The sequence below is a fragment of the Tachysurus fulvidraco genome, chromosome 24 (genome assembly GCF_022655615.1).
Source record: "Tachysurus fulvidraco isolate hzauxx_2018 chromosome 24, HZAU_PFXX_2.0, whole genome shotgun sequence".
In the NCBI taxonomy this organism is placed as follows: domain Eukaryota; kingdom Metazoa; phylum Chordata; class Actinopteri; order Siluriformes; family Bagridae; genus Tachysurus; species Tachysurus fulvidraco.
The window spans coordinates 11,616,719-11,634,618 of record NC_062541.1 but is presented as its reverse complement, the minus strand read 5'-3'; the positions used below and the strand labels follow the sequence as shown (position 1 = coordinate 11,634,618).

Genomic DNA, 17,900 nt, shown 5'->3' with positions numbered 1-17,900 from the left:
CTCATGTCACTACACACACTGGATGAAGTGCCATCTAGTTGATTGGAGACCTTGTTTATTATGTGCATTATGTAATGTGCACACATATTTTCTGAATCCAGAGCACACAGACAGTATGTGAAGACATCCAACAGGAAGACACTCCAGCTAGTACAACAAACCATCACAGCACATCCGGCCAACGAGTAAAAATTCATACATAGCCAAAATGTTAGCCATTAATTTACACCATAACTTACACCATAATATAATATTACATTCACTACCAACTTTTCAGCCCTAGCCAGTTAGATTTCCAAGCAACCAAAGCACAGGAATGGGCAATCACACCAGAGCTTTCATTTGTCTGCTAGCTTACAATTATCACCTGTCGTTACTCATTACACGCCACAGTTGCTTGTGTTTTACTATATACTGCAATGTATTTTGCAGTCCTAACCTACAGCAGCGAATGAAGCAGCAGAATGACTAATCTCCAATTAACATTTCTCAGGAAAATCTAAACAAAATACTAACCTAAAAGATTTCTGGATCATTTTGAGCTAACAGAAAGGTGGAACAAACTCCAGCCCTGCAGGGCCACACCACTGCAGAGTTCCCAAGCTACACACCTGACTGCTCCTTCAGCTAATTACTGAAGCTTGAATGTTATGAATTTGAAGGAATAAAAGAAGAAACACTCAAATATCTGAGTGGATGTGGCCCTCCAAGACCTGAGTCAATAGTCCTTGATCAGAGAGTTCAAAACGGTCATGGTCAATTTCAAGCCCAGACCCACATTAAAGCCAATCTATCACACATCTGCACAATTCCAGCTTACAATTTAAGCTCCACACTCATTATCACACTGAGCTAAACAAAGAGGACTGCTGCTATATCTCAAACATCCCCCGCACGCCTACACACTCCGGCTGTGCGAAGCAAACACACGGATAACGGAATGCAGACATCCAAGAGCTTGAACAACCAGTGCTCTGTTCTCCATGGCAACAATTGCAGGACAACACCCTAATCCATGATCGATACACACTCAGGGTTTCACTACTCCCATATACTCTCAGCTCACACACAGATTCTGGAAAGAACACTTACAGTCACAGATGCTTTTACAGATGAGGCGCCTCATGCCTGACAGCGATCTTGACACTGATCCCTCTCTCTCTCTCTCTCTCTCTCTCTCTCTCTCTCTCTCTCTCTCTCTCTCTCTCTCTCTCTCGTGTATCAACGCCCAAACCAACGCTCACATGGCAGCAGGTCACTTCAGTGACAAAAGTGTAAAGAAAACATATCAGGATTCAGAGAAACCTCCACCCTAAAGTCCGTCATCATCTCCCTCTCACTCTATTGCTCTCTCTTGTTCTCTCTCTCTTTCTCTCTCACACACACACCTTTGCATCTTTCTCTCCTTCAGCCTCCTCCCTTCCTCACACCGCACAACTCCTCTTTCACATGATCTTCAAACAACCAATCAGAAGAGTGATGACATCACCTTTTTACCAGCCAGTAAGCTTGAAGATTGAAGGATGCTCAGTGAATATAAATGAGCTCATTTTGTCTGGATAAGCTAAGCTAATTAGCATTAATACAGCACTGCTGTATTAGCAAACCAACACGCGCACACACACGAGATAACAAGCACAGAAATGTGTGCCTGGTACAATTGGTATAATAATGAAAATGGCTGAAGAGGCCAGCCACACCTCTGAGATGAGACACGCTCTTTATAAGCGTGCGCGCGTGTGTGTGTGTGTGTGTGTGTTCTTCTGTGACCCCAATTCTAGGTCAGGGGCTGTCAACATTACTAATGCTGATCCTTCTACCAGGCCATGAAAGACCTCTGTGTTTCAAGCTTTGGCATTAGCATTATTAGCATACTAGCATAATCCACCTTTGTCTGCCCCAGAGGGCGTGTCCAAACAAACCAAATAAAGAAACAAAAATCACAGAACAGATGAACAAGAGAGCGGAAGAAAAAGATTAAAGGCAGTAAGGGGCTGAGAAAGTGGGTACTGGGTGAAAGAGAAAAGGAAAAGAGAAAAGAGCAGGGGCGGGGAAGCTGGCACATCTCCAATGGCTGTTTCTATGACAACAGCGGGAGTCCATATGCCTCATGGAATTAGGATTCAATTCAGAAGCAGTGTGGATATCACAACTTGGTGGATTTTCCTAGTATTGAAAAAACCTATTTAAGAATAACTTTCATGATCAAAATTAATACTGAAATATCATATTACAAACAGCGATGCAGCAAGAAAATAATAAATAATACAAAGAGGAAACAGCTTGAAACCATTCTTCCTTGCAAATACTAAGTTCGTATTAAAATTCAAGCACATGGCACATTTTAAAAAAGAGAGAGAATATAAATATTTATAATGGCCAAAAACATTACTAAAATCTAGTTTGCTGACACACGTTTCCAGAATATAGCAGATGTGGTAATCCAGAGCAACTCGCACACACCAGAAAACATATGCTCATACTAGTCCAAATAGGTCAGGGTCTAAGAATACCATCAAACAAAAACCCTGCATGACGTACTGCATGTTGGGGTGTTCAAGGCTGGAGTTCTGCTAGCTGTGCCCTACCTAGCAATTTAATCTGATCTGTTAATCAGGAAGTGAGCTCATCCATGGGAAAAGCACAACATGCACAGACAAAGAGGGTAAAAGGTCAAGATATAAAAGCACAATATAAACTACCAACACACATTTTAAAGCAGTTCCATTTTCAGGCCACAAAAAAAGTAAATTTAAATAGCATACGGCTGTGACACTCACGGCCCGGAAAAATTTTCTCTGCATAGATGAAAGCCAGTGACGCACAAACATACAGAACTATAGAACACAAACATTTACAGACCTAAGAAAACATTATAAAGTCAATAAGACTGCTGTACAGGTTAAAGCAACAGGCAGACACTCGCAAGAAGTACAAACCCCCAGAAAGGAGGCTACATTCAGACCCTCAGCAAAAGCTAAAGGGTCAGTAAGCAGCTCTGTGCACACACTCTTCCACCATAACATACGATTCTGCAGAGGAATCACCTCAAAACACAAATCACTCACCAGCACAATCATCAGCATGCCATGGCTACACTGCTTCTGAGAAGAGGTGGCTCTTTCATTCTCTCTTTCTCTTACAAAACACACACACAGTGTCAGGGAAAGCAGTGACAGGCACAGCTCTCGCCAACCCTCTCCCCCTCCTTACTGGACAAGTTTACTGAATACTATGCCTCTTCTTCAACTCTCTCCAAATTAGACAAAAGCAACAACAGCCAAGTCAAAATATTATGAAACGCATTTTGACTAGTGATTTATGTATTGAAGTTCATAGGGCGCAAAACAAAATGTTTTGTGGAAATCCCATCCAAAGCCGTTATTTTAGAGTAATAACGTGTGAGAACGCCCAGGGCGTCCGTGAGGTACGTGTGATAACGGCCAGGGCGTCCGTGAGGTACGTGTAGTAAGACCCAGGGCGTCCGTGAGGTACGTGTAATAACGCCCAGGGCCTCCGTGAGGTACGTGTAATAACGCCCAGGGCGTCCGTGAGGTACGTGTAATAACGCCCAGGGCGTCCGTGAGGTACGTGTAATAACGCCCAGGGCGTCCGTGAGGTACGTGTAATAACGCCCAGGGCGTCCGTGAGGTACGTGTAATAACGCCCAGGGCGTCCGTGAGGTACGTGTAATAACGCCCAGGGCGTCCGTGAGGTACGTGTAATAACGCCCAGGGCGTCCGTGAGGTACGTGTAATAACGCCCAGGGCGTCCGTGAGGTACGTGTAATAACGCCCAGGGCGTCCGTGAGGTACGTGTAATAACGCCCAGGGCGTCCGTGATGTACGTGTAATAAGACCCAGGGCATCCGTGATGTACGTGTAATAAGACCCAGGGCATCCGTGATGTACGTGTAATAATACCCAGGGCATCCGTGAGGTACGTGTAATAAGACCCAGGGCGTCCGTGAGGTACGTGTGATAACGCCCAGTGCGTCCGTGAGGCAAATGTAATAAGACCAAGGGTGTCCATGAGGTACGTGTAATAAGACGCAGGGCGTCCGTGAGGTACGTGTGATAACACCCAGAGCTTCTGTGAGGTAGGTGTAATAAGACCCAGAGCTTCTGTGAGGTACGTTAATCCCTGCCATCACTAGATTATAGCAGCTAAAAAGCAGTCTTTCCTTCACTAACCCCTACATTTATTTTTGTTAGTGAGGCAAAAAAAAAAAAAATACATTGTCATATTACAAAGAACTTGTGGTGGAAATGATTTAGATGATAAGAGAACCAATCCATAAATATTAAATAAACAGAAAGCTTCATATCACTAACATTTTTGTGTATTAAATAGCACATTTGTAATTGGTTTATTACTAGGCTTAGGTTATGTAGACCATACACAATACAGATCCTACAGACACATTGGATAGTAAAGAAAAGAGTAGAAAAGTAAAAAAACAAATAAAAATCAGACAAAGATCAATAATATTTCCATGCAATTTGCCTTTCACCCTACAATCCTGTCAGATGTGTGGTTTTTAAGAAAACAAAAGTTATGTGGTATAAATGAAATGTGTTCTTTTGCCCATCTATTGTTTTTGGCGAACCAACTACATTTATAATTCTCCACTGTAGCTTTACTCTGAACATGTCTCAACAGAAACCAAAGCAAAACTGCCATAAAAGCAATTTCCATAAACGACTACCTCCACACTTAATGCAAAGTAACCATTTTCCGTAGCCACACTTATTTAAGTGCCAACCCACCCTCTCTGCACCGCCAACCTTCATTTGGTAAAACCTGTGGGGAAGAACAGATGTGGCTCGAGGGACGACGAGATTTGTTTCATGCTAGAATGAGCAGAAGTAGATGTTGTGACTATTTGTGTGAGCTCTAAAACATCACAACACAACATTTTAAGAAACGGCATGTTTCTTATGGCATCTCAAAACAAAAATAACCAACAAAGATACGGTTTTTAAAATAGGACACAATATTCTACAGGAACTGTCGATAAACTTGGAGGAGTAAACTACAAATAATTAAATCACTGTAATGGTACTTAATCTTAAACAGCAACACATGTCACAACTCAATCATTTAACATCAACTTACCTTGACTCAGGCTGAGGGCCATGACTCCAGAGTTCAGCACTTCATCAAACCGGCCTAAAATCGTCTGCAATCTGTATAAAAAACAAACGCCATGAATATTAGACATACAGACAAATTTCCCTAAAGGTCTACACGAATAGGATGTCAGAAAAATTTTGGATACACTTCAGCTGCAGACGTAAATAAATAAGTAAATTCGACACAGTGTAAATTTTAAGGATTATGGCAGTGTTTACGGTTGCAACGGTTCAAAAGACCGGAATGAAAAGTATTTGTCATTTCCTGGATATCAGGGTTACTTGATACTTCAGACAAAAAGTTCAGACAAAAAATATACAGTGAAAATTCTGGAGCTCTGGTAAATAAAAAATAAAAAGTAATTTTATGTCCAGTTCGCTGCAATGGCATCTTGCAGCGAACTGGACATAAAATTTCTTTTTATTTTTTATTTTCCAGAGCTCCAGTACTGACTACATAAAGCAGTACTGAACTTTCAATTCTGACTTGGAGGAAAAAATCAAATACTTTTCCATAATAACAGCTTTAACAGCAAACTATGTTGTTATTAAAATGAACAGAGAAACAGAGAAGGTGAAGTGAATACAGAGAGGAAAAGGTCCATAGCTGCTTAAACATGTATACATGAACATGTATGAAACAGATGAACATAAAAAGGATAAAATAAAACTTTTTTTTTATCATGAGGGTGAAGTCTAACGTGTGTTTAATCCAAGACGAATTAACCTAGGCAGATTTTTTTCTTTTCAAACTCAAGCTGCAGCACAGGGATGTGACGTCTTAGTATTTATTTCTGTCATAAGCACAGTTCTTTCTCTCTGATTCTCAGCTTGAAAGTGTTGCATCCCTTCATGTTTAGCAGAGTTTATTAAGTCTGCCAAGGTGATGGCAAGGTGAGTATACAATTCATGGAAATGGTCAATATAACCTGCACCCAACAGCAGAAAACTTCAACTAAGTAACATATCTAGCTTTTAACATGACAATCCAAACCCCACAGGATTGAAAAAACAATAAACATTATTACATAGAATGGGAAAATTAGTACAATCATAAGCAGCTGAAGGACAGCTTTAACAGTTCCAAATAATCACTGAAGCATTGATTCACCATCTTTATAAACCATAAACAGTAATTAATTAATAATTAAAAAACAAACAAAAAAAACCCCCTTTTTTTAATTATGTTCTTGTTCACCTAAAACCTGTTGCACCCAAATGCACACGGATACAAAAAACTTCTTAATAGCATAATAAAAATATTTGCATTTATCTTCAACAAGAGACAAATTTAAACAACGAGGTTTGAACACATTTTCTCATTACATGCTTTCAAATACTGTAACTTTCTTGATTTACATTTACAGCATTTGGCAGACGCCCTTATCCAGAGCGACTTACTTTTTTTTTTATACAACTGAGCAATTGAGGGTTAAGGGCCTTGCTCAGGGGCCCAGCAGTGGTAGCCTCGTGGATATAGGAATCGAACTCACAACCTTCCGATTGGTAGCCCAACACCTTAACCACTAGGCTACCGCATCCCACATTATTTGAGTGCACTCTGGTGACCACAGTCTACCTTTGGACAGTAGTTGGACTTGGTAACATTAGTTTGTAACTACTGTCTATTTAAATCAGCTGGTGAACTGAAGTATTACTGAAATGAGAGCATAACTATCTTCTTCACAGGGCTTCTCAGGTATCATGCAAAAATCTATCCCAAGCTGTTCATCCAAGCATCAGTGCAGTAAATTAAAATATACTAAATAATTCCAAGGGTTTTCAATAAAACTGTCTGATTATTATTATAGCATTTGATTAGTCACACATGTATATACCTTGTTAATATCTAAACAAAAATACACGTAACGGATATCCAGAGTCTGCTAAAATAACACCTGGATGTGTGTACAATACCCTCAAAATATTTTTAAATCTGGCATTACATCAACAACATTTACAATATTTATAATGCATTTAAAGAGCACGCACTCAACCAATGAAAATTGGGTGCAAGCTGCAGACAATATTAAATCACTCACTGGATAATTGTGAACCAAACACCTACGGATGGCAAAGACAAATAAATAAATAAACAAACAGGCAATAATGCATGCGGTATTCAACCAATGTGTATAAAGACAAAGCAAAATGTAAGAACAAAATGTAATTGATTGCCTGGAGGAGTTTCTGCACACAGTGTGTAACTCCATGCGTATGCATGCGAGGGTGTACTGAAGGGCTGAGAACACGTCTGTTAAAATGATCACAGTCGATACGGCTCAGCCATGTTATCCTCGTATACGCAGCAATGCAATCGGCGCATGCACACGGTCACAGATGGTTCCCCTGTACAATTCTTACCCTTTGTCTCCAAAATGGTGTAGAGACAGAGAGAAAGTGTACTGGAAGCCTCTGGTGGGCTAAGAAACAACGCTAAAGCCTTCTACGACAGCAAAAACGCAATGGAGACATGAGGAAAAAGCAAAACAAAAGGGTATTTAAAAAGGGGTCAGGGAGCAAAAATGATCCCACAAACCTGTAAAGACATCTTGATCTTGCTTTATATGTGAAGAGGATTAAAAGCAAACTCCTACTGAGTATCCTGCATGTGTGTGCTCAGGACAGCAAAACTGCATAGCAGTGCGTGTGTGTGACAGCCAAGGGATTCAGTTCCCCTTTACATAGCCTCCTCATTGGAACATACACCAGTGGGAGGGGACAGCAGCTTGGAAACGAGAGGAATGAGCCTGCCCCTCCCCCAAAACACTCTCACACACACACACACACACACATACTGTCCTTCCTCCCTCCTTCAGCTTCCTTCAGTCTAGCCACGTCATTCAACCTTACTCGCGTTTTGATTCGCACGTTCTTAAAAGTCCAGCCTTTCAGTCTGTAACCAAGTCAACAAGATGTTTCTTCTCCTCCTCAGTTATCCTCACTCTTTCCCTATGGCCTAGTTTCTGCCTAATACACACACACACACGCCATGAAACCAGAAGTATTATGCCCGCACATGCACTCACCTACATTCTCTGGATAATCAGATAATACCATATCAGAATGTCATGAAGCAGCAGTTTTCCAAATCAACTGCGCACGACAAAAACACATCGATATGCACATGATGCCAAAGTTATTTGAGGTAAATCAGATGGCGTATGCTATTGTCTTTACTGTAAAAACTGATCATGTTAAAGTAGAAGAAATGGGTTTGACATTAGGATTGTTTCAGACAAAAATGCCCTGATAGGAAATTCCACCCTTCAATATGTGTCATGTTCAATCTATTAGTTTAAGCCTCATGAATAAATTACATTCAATTTTGTCTCAATTTACTAAATCCTTAACATTCAGTCTTCTTGACCTACTGCATTGTTCAGGACAGACAGAACAATGTAGTGTTTTGTGTGTCATGAACACAACACGCACATAAATACGACAGAAATCTCAGGCTGCAATCGACACACAAACAAGTCAAATAGCTAAAACATTACACAAGTCTTAAACTTTGTGTACCATACTCTCAAAATAAATAAATCCGTGGTATAAATCCTACCAGATTAAACAGCAAAATCCATAATAGACTGAGCAGGTAACAGCATGGGTTTTGCATTGATTAACGGTGCAAGAGAGAGAATGGAGATATAAACAATGACTCAACCTACATTCCAGAAATGTCTGAGAAACTTTGTTTTATGTTAAAAAAAAATTGTGCACATTATAAGACTACTTCTGATCTTATTATGGATATTGCGGTGGTCCGCAGAGGACCAGACGTTGCGGTGGTCTGCGGTGGACCGGACGGTGTTCACTAAGCACATTTACACACACTAATCCTATAAATTCCCAGCAACACTTCTGCCACACACTACCACTCTACTAAAGACGGGATGTTTCTGGGTGTAAATTTAAGCACAAAATAACTAAATGTGCTCTTTTAAACACGGTATATTCTGATGAGGTTAAATTGCTCATTGCTATTATACTTACAGCTTCCAGCAGACACTTATCCAGCACAACCTAAACAAGTGCTTTGGTGTTTATCGAGGTCACTACGTCAGGGATCAAAGAGTAAGAAAGTGAGAGAAATTGAGCCAAAAACAACCCAATAAATAAAGACAAACAAAAGTAATCATTTAAATGAGATAAACGAAGGATGGGATGATGTGTGTCCATAGCCACAAACAAACTCTTTTTAAAATCACTGACATTATAGATTATTATAGTAAATATTTTATTGCCATAGTGGATATAATAAAATAATAATAAAGTAATTAGCCAATGTTTTTCAGGTTTACATGCAAATTACTTGTGTTGTCTATTCGCTTGGTAATTGATTGTGATTTCCATTAATCAACATTCAAACTCAAGTAAAAAGAAACTCAACGTAGCTGAAACTTTCTTGCTCTATTTGACCTGTTGTCTGGCTCAATGTTGTGCTGATGAATACAGCCGATATCTTTTCACTGGTGCTTCTTTTTCAGTACTAAGCTAGCTATTTCCTGGCTGCACCAACATACACTGGAGGTGATGCAGTTTATATGTGACCGGTAACTAACATGTTTATACTATAATTGCTACTGTTCTTGTCTTGTATGCTGTAATCTTCTGAGCCACATTTTAACACTGCTGTCTGACTCGTTTGGGGCCACGTGAGCTTTATTTAACCATGAGCTGCTTGTGCGAATGTCCCCATTCTTTCTGCTTCCTGTTGCTTTTTTGCTATTTGTATCAAGACGTGATGTAGACTGAAACAGACTACCTAGCTCTACAGGTTGTCCAGACCTGATCTAGATACATTTGCATGAATAGTTTGTTGTTGTTTTGCCCTAATTTCTACTGTGTGAAGATTCTGAATCAAGATTTCCAAGTGAAGCTTAAATTTGAGCAATGGGAATGAGCGTATCCTGATTCGTACAACACTGAATCAGAGCATAAATACGATATTTAACATACAAAGATGTAAGTGCTGCCCAATCTACTGTAGTTCTTGCTATTTGAAGATAATGCTTCACTTATATACATACATGTGTTGAGCTCGCTGTGTGAACCTGACATTTCAAATGTAAAAGTAATTGTACTTCTATACATTTCTGAGACTTTATGCTCATTCAGATGCGAGAAAACAGAGCAGAAGTGTATGTATGTGAGTGAAAGAGAGATAAAGAGACTGACCGTGCAGCTGGCAGTCCTCTCTTGCCGAGGTCTGCCCTCACTCTCTCACCTACATGCCGATACACCTCGACCAGAGCTGTGATAGCGGTCTCCCGTACCTGCAGGATACACACATTTGCAAATACTCACACACTTCAAAATAAAACGATGAAACATCACAAACACACCCGAGCTTGCACACATTCCAGCTTTCTCGCCTACTTTACCTGACTCCTACTGAGGGTTAAACCTACAGATCTAGAGGTCTAGAAGTCATCCCCGAAGCCTTCTAGTCACCTGATTATTTATTCTGCATTTACAAACCCTCCCATAAGTTACAAGCTCACTTTCTTATCCCTCTTAATCCTCGTCTCACTGGGTGATCTGGTTCCCAGCAGGAGCTCCCACGGCATTAAATACTCAAACATCAGTACAACAGAAATGTGGAAAACCCAGACAAAAAACAAACTCTTACTTGAGGGTTCTGGTCTCCTGTTAGTACACACAGATGCGGTACAAATTTACTCAGACCCAGTGGCTGGGCACCGTACCTGAAACAGAAAGCCAAAGATGAACACGGTTACTATGATCATTTCAGACTAACGAGACATTTATCTGCAAGGTAAATGAAAGGTTAGGCAAGTTGTAATGAAAACTTCTTTCCTGCCCAACAAGTGAAGCCACACCTTCAGCAGACATTAATTATACCTTAGTAGCTCTGCTTGGTTTAGAACAAGAAAAATAAAACAGAAGCCATAATCAAAGAACAAAATAAGATTTATTTTATGTCCGTACTAGTTTTCTTGAGGCATCTTCATTTTCATGCATATAATAACTGAAAAAAACAATGTGAAACATTACCATTTGTTAAGCAGTATATAGATTAACTGAATTTTGACAGCTCGTCTGAGATTATTGTGAAGATTTACTTCTATGAACTTGCCAAAAAGAACAGGAAACTAACATACTAATAAAGTCCCCGAAACAGAACGTGCATGCCTGGGATGGGCACATTTTTGACGCTATATAATAAAATCTTCGAGTAGCAGAATGAAGTCTTTAGCATTCTTGCATGTGCATGGATTGACAATGATTGTTTTAGAAGCTCAATGGGTGTGAAATCAAACATTTAAAGCACATGTCTGAATTCATATATAGGTTTAAATGGTGTTATTAAATGGTGCTTAAGGTAAAGTAAATGATTTTTAAAAAAAAATCTATTTCTTATGACCGATCAAAAGCATTCCACCCTGTTAGTGCGTGCTTTAATTTGTCTTCTTGAATTCAGCAATGGGATATAAAGGACACTGCCCCCTGGTGGACCCCTGAGGTTACACAGTACAGGACAGAAGAGTGTTGAAAGACTCACGCATTGAGTGTGGCGACCAGACACAGACACAATCCTTCTCTGCTTCGGAAGTTCTTGTGTTTAAAGCCAGGGAACAACCTCTCCCATACGTACTGCAGAGACGCAGAGAGAGAATTAATCATTATGTGTAATGAAACAGGAACAAGACAAAACAAGAAAAGGAGGATGGGCTATCAAGAGGCTGAGAATGAGAAGTAAAGGCATGTGAAATTGAGTTGTTTTTTTTTCCATCGTGTATCACTTTTGGTGGTGAAGAAACAGTGAGAAAACAAGAAAAGTTACTAACCATGGGAGTGGCTGCCTCCTCCATCAGCTTGAGAATGAGCGCCTGTGCCTGATCTCGTACCTGATCTTTCGAATCACCCAGACGATCCACTAGTGCAGGGACCACTGAGAGGGAGGGGGAGACAGAGAGGGGGCAAGAGAGGGAGAAAAAGACATTAAGTAGGAATGTTCTATCTTAAAAAAAAGGTCACAGTGTCATTTAAACATATGGAAAGGCCCTGGGCAGAGGTAAGTAAAGATCAGACTTGGAAGTCACTGGATTAGATCACCTGAATACTTTGTTTTTTAGTCTTTTGAGCAGTCCATGATTCCAAAGAGGAATGAGGCTGTGCTTGTGCTTGTGTGTGTGGGGGGGCCTCTGTTACTAACAAAACAAGCTGTTTCCTTGGTAAAAAGGAGAGGGAGGACAGCCAAGACAGCTGAGAGAGTGGCATTCATCTGACAATTACGTCATCGTATGGGTATTGAGTCATTACGGTATTCCCCTTTCTACAAAAACAGCTTATAATGGGATCATTTTCACATTGTTTTATATGAGATTTTTCTATCATATCCATGAGAAGCTGTAGTTTGTACAAGAACACACTTTACCTGTGCCTACATAACCTCGAAAGCGTTCGCTCAGCCGGTCAACAAACGCGCTGACAATATCGATCCCCAGCAATGCAACCTGAAATCAGATAAAGAGACAAATCGGAAAACGCAGAAAAATTGTTCTCGTATTTTGCCGTACGTACAGATATATGAATTGCAGACAATGGTAGATGAGACAAACTAAAAACAGAAGAGAAAAATAACACAAATCACATGCTAATAGAATGCAAATTCAGCATTTTGTACCATTCGATACATAACCAAGAGCACTTCTGAATTAATCTGTAGACAAATGTTATGTCTGGAAGAAACGTTCTGAATACTCGTGTGTGTAAACGTGTGTTTGAGGCTTGCCTTGGGATTGCTGCAATATGTTTCTTGGCAGTACAGGATGGAAGTTAACATTCCAGAGAAACAATCAAATATTCACTACATCCCTGCAACTCCAGCTATGACCTATTTTAGTCAAAGGATCTAAAGAGGATCTTGACTGAGTTCAGGCAGGTAATGGTGTATGAATACCTCTGCTTGGTAACAAAATACCCGGGTTTTCACATGATTCACGTTTAATATCAATCTAATATTAGGAATGGAAAGTATATACAGTATAGATACGAGTGCATACGGACGTTGATAGATTCAAGTGTCATTAAATGTTTAACAATCCATCGGTTTTGCCTTGTGAGAAAGTTATTTATCATCCTGCTGTACAGTTTCCACCTCAGACACGTGAACTGATCGGCTCTTAAACTTTCTTTGATGGTAAAAGCACCTGCTTGAACTTGTTAAAGAGACACTGCAACCTCCCTTCATGAGGATAATGAGATTCATGGCAGACTGGCTTAGAAGCCATCACTGCGTTCAAGAAAAAACCTGCATCACAAAACAGCATGTGTCCAGACTCTATAAAGCCAGAGTGTACAGAGAAACAAGTAATCCACACACGCTCCTACATCTGGTTTTGATTTTTCTGGGGAAAAAATTAAAAACTGAATCTAAATGAATGGCAATCTAAATGAATGGCATTTAGGTTAAATAAGTGAAATACATCATGCAGCCATCTCACCTAGCAATGGTTCAATCCATGTAACATGCATGGACCAAGAGTTTAGAATAAATTATTCATTCCAAGCTGATATGATTTCGCCCTCAATTACAGGGAAAAATGACATTTACAAAACAAAAACAGCAATACGCTGATGTCATTTTTCCAGTTTCCGTACAGCACCATTCTTAACATATATACATATATCTGTAATTACAATGTGTGTCTTAAGTACAAGTCATATCATTTCTGTTACATAACACTGCCATAGAATAATGATCAATTCACATGTCTCTGTGTCACTGACAGGGATGGGACGGCCTTGGGATGGGACGGTTGTCACGCTAAAAATACAAACATATTACACGGCAGTATAGTTGAAAATAGTCTTCTGGACCATCTTTAAAACAGAAAAAGCCTTAAACGCCTTAAACTACAGCTCCTACAGAATACAAAGGCCTGTTGAACATGTTTACTGTTAACACAATTTAGCGATCACGTGTCATTATGGCTACTTGTCATATTCTAAAAAGATTTTAGAATGCCCGTACATGAAGTCCATTCAAAATTAATGACATGACATGACGTATTTGGACAGGGTAAAATTCCAGACTAAATTACACCATTTCAGTATGTAAAACAGGCTTGAAAAACATGTCATATCTGATGCAGCATCGCTCCAAAATTTAAAGCCGGCACCAGTGTTGATTCTGAGTATTGAATCGGTGCATATTTAAAAAGGAAAGCCTTATCACCTATAAATGAAACACAGGCGTGTACATGAACGCTGTCTCCTCCAGACCCGAGAACAATACTGCCCTGGTCCCATCCCCCAGCCTCTCCCAGCCTGGCCTGAAGATGCTCACCCCATTTCCATTTACAGAAAAATCAATTCTGAAAACAATGAATGAACCAGCATTATGATAGAACACTGTTACGCTTGTATATTTGAAGCTGAAGTCCAGTAAAACCTTTATAAAAGTTTATTTAAAAAATGGACAGAAGGAAACCTGCACGAGAAGGATCCAGAGAAAACCCATATTCCTAATGAGGCATAAGAAATAAATGATAAATGTTTCATGTTTTAAAAGAGATCAGATGAGATTTAAAAGGGCACTTTGGTAGAGATACAGCTTTGCTATGACAAAACCACAGTTAACTAATCATCTCGGAACAAAAGCCCACAGGTCCAGGATGAAAACAGAGCACATAAGAGGTGAAGGGAGGAAACCACAGTGTACCTTGTAGTTGCTGGAGTTCACCCAGCCTGTTAGCTCGTCCATGGTTTTATCCAGGCGTGATTTGTCCTGATCCACGTCGCAGGATCTCTGTGGGTCACTCAGGTAGTCAATGAGGTCTGGACCGAGCTGCAGCCGCCGGCTCACGTCCTTCTGCAAAACTTGCTGGTAAAAATAGTCCATGTTGTCATTCTCCTCCATGCTTGTATAGCAAAGCCGAAGCTGCTCACTAAACTAAAAGCAGAGTCCAGAGCTGAGGTCAGGGGGTCCAGTCTACAGGAAAATCCCACAAATATACCAAAAGATGTCACGATATATAGATGTATATATTAATATAAAAAAACCCGAAAGGCTTTGTGAGCCAAAAAAGAAAGACTTGTACAGTCCAGACTAGATGAAATTGAAGTGTGGCTGAAATGCAGAACTTGGGAGTCCACGCAATTTAAGAAAAACAAGTTCAGAAAAGTTTGAAAGGTTTGAAGTCTACAAAAGTGGCTGGATAACAAAATCCCAACGAGATAAAGAGACACATCGCTGTGGTATCGAGAGAGAGAGAGAGAGAGAGAGAGAGAGAGAGATTAACAGAGAGAGAGACAGAGACAGAGAGAGATTAACAGAGAGAGAGACAGAGACAGAGAGAGAGAGAGAGAGAGAGAGAGAGAGAGAGAGAGAGAGAGAGAGAGAGAGAGAGTATCCTCTGTCTGAATCCTTTCTCGTTAGCCTCGGTAGCTGAAGCTGTGGCTAAAACGCTAGCTAACTAGCTGTATGGCTAAAAGCTTAAGGCTGGTTGTCCTCGGCTCTGATTCCTGGTCTCTCTTCATTGCTTGTCTCCATTTTCATAGTAGAAAAGCGTTTTTTTCCTCCGAGCTTTCGTTTAATCCCAAAATAATCCACACTCCGCCGCCCCCTGGTCAGGACACCGGCCTGCTGTGTACAGGCTAATGAACAAGAGGCCGCGGGGTCCTTCAGCGCCGCACAGCTGTCCGCAGTAATGCCGGAGCTAAAATCGCTAAACTTCAACAAAGCTTTATTATCTCACTAAAACACCAAAGAGTAATGTCATTAATTAATACATTGTTTTTATTACATTTATTTTACAATTACAATTACGAATGACTGTTATAAATGTTCGGTAAATGATAAAAGTCATGGTAAGATTCACAGGCAGACGTATAAAGCGCCCTCTGCCGGTGGAGAATTGTTTAACTCCAAATATAAATACACTAAACCAAATATTTTTACTTTAATTCTCACATTTTGGATCTCGAAGAACGGAATATTCAAGTTGAGAATTTATACATTGTGTTTTTCGTTGAGAACAAAATTCAGTTCTCAAAGTTCAGTTTAAAATTAAAATCCTAAACCTATTGAGGGCTGGATTCAAAATCACACCAAAAAGCATGCAAACTGATGCAACTTGCATGATTTTCATCATGGCAGCTCATAATGTAATGTAAGTCAGTAGTGTGTGTGGCCCCTCGTTCTTGTATATACACTCATGACAACGTCTGCGTATACACGTGCTGGCAGAGGACCTAGACCTGGAAGATCTCCAGCCAGAACTGTTACAGGGCATCAGTGAGCTCCTGGAAAGCCTCTGGTGCTACTACAGCAGACTGTGTGCAAGTTGAAAACCTGCTTTCATCCATAAAAATTGGTTAAGGCATGTGGTAGCCTAATGGTTAAGGTGTTGGGCTACTGATCGGAAGGTTATGAGTTTGATCCCATGTCCACCAAGCTGCCACTGTTGGGCTCCTGAGCAAGGCCGTTAATGCTCAGTTGTATAAAAATGAGATAAGTCTCATTTTGACTGGATAAGGGCATCTGCCAAAATGCTGTAAATGTAAAGAACACCAATGATGGACTGGCAGAATTCTGGTGTTCTCTGACAAGGTACTGGGCTGTGAACACATGTCCAACCAGTGGATGTCAGGCTCTCATGTCACCTTCATGGATTCAACAGTTTGGTCAGAGATGTAGACTCCTGGTGGTCATTTTATAGGTCCTTGGCAGTGGTTATGCTGCTGGGTTGTTTGCGCTTTTCACGTCAAAATTGTAAAAGAAAGAAACCTTATCTATTTTAATCCTTGTGTTTTTACCCCCTCTGCTTGTAAAACTGAAAATTGCAATTGAAAATAGGTTGAAAAACAACATCATTACCATTAATATATATATATATATATACGGTCGTATGCAAAAGTTTAGGAACCCCTGACAATTTCCATGATTTCCATTCATAATTATTTGGGTGTTTGGATCAGCAATTTCATTTTGATCTATCAAATAACTGAAAGACACAGTGATATTTCAGTAGCGAAATGAGTTTATTGGATAAACAGAAAATGTGCAATATGCATCAAAATGAAAATAGACAGGTGCATAAATTTGGGCACCCTTGCTATTTTGTTGATTTGAATGCATGTAACTACTTAGCACTGATTAATTGGAACACACAATTGGTTTGGTGAGCTCATTAAGCCTTGCACTTCATAGACAGGTGCATCCAATCATGAGAAAAGGTATTTAAGGTGGCCAATTGCAAGTTGTTGATCTCTTTGACTCTCCTCTGATGTGTGGCAATATGGAGGCTTCAAAACAACTCTCAAATGACCTGAAAATAAAGATTGTTCAACATTATGGTTTAGGGGAAGGCTACAAAAAGGTATCGCAGAGATATAAACTGTCACTGTCCACTGTGAGGAACATAGTGAGGAAATGGAAGACCACAGGCACAGTTCTTGTAAAGGCCAGAAGTGGCAGGCCACGTAAAATATTGGAGAGGCAAAGGATGGTGAAAACAGTCAAAAACAGCCCACAGACCACCTACATCAACTTGCTGCAGATGGTGTCTCTCTGCATTGTTCAACAATTCAGCGCACTTTGCACAAGGTGAAGCTGTACGGGAGAGTGATGCAAAAGAAGCCTGTTCTGCACACACGCCACAAGCTGAGTCGCTTGAGGTTTGCAAACGCACATTTGGACAAGCCAGCTTCATTTTGGAATAAGGTGCTGTGGAGTGATGAAACAAATATTGAGTTATTTGGTCATAAAAAGGGGTGTTATGCATAGTGTCA

General features: G+C 40.2%; 1 protein-coding gene across 50 annotated transcripts in view; it reads right to left on the bottom strand.

Moving 5' to 3' along the window:
- clasp2 (cytoplasmic linker associated protein 2) overlaps window positions 1-15,434 on the bottom strand; it is a 42,319-nt gene extending 26,885 nt beyond the window's left edge. For 11 of the 50 annotated variants that reach the window (XM_027175464.2, XM_027175473.2, XM_027175465.2 and 8 more), the window contains exons 1-7: window positions 14,830-15,433; window positions 12,541-12,619; window positions 11,951-12,054; window positions 11,665-11,756; window positions 10,771-10,846; window positions 10,317-10,414; window positions 5,119-5,189 (exon numbers count right to left, since the gene is read on the bottom strand). In XM_027175464.2, the coding sequence (XP_027031265.1) occupies window positions 5,119-5,189; window positions 10,317-10,414; window positions 10,771-10,846; window positions 11,665-11,756; window positions 11,951-12,054; window positions 12,541-12,619; window positions 14,830-15,027 (718 nt within the window). In that variant the 5' untranslated portion in view covers window positions 15,028-15,433. Of the gene's footprint in view, window positions 1-1,092; window positions 1,323-5,118; window positions 5,190-10,316; window positions 10,415-10,770; window positions 10,847-11,664; window positions 11,757-11,950; window positions 12,055-12,540; window positions 12,620-14,343; window positions 14,483-14,829 lie in introns of those variants that run through there. The other 39 variants (XM_027175469.2, XM_027175481.2, XM_047808330.1 and 36 more) reach the window with 12 other exon arrangements.
- Window positions 15,435-17,900: the final 2,466 nt, after the last annotated feature.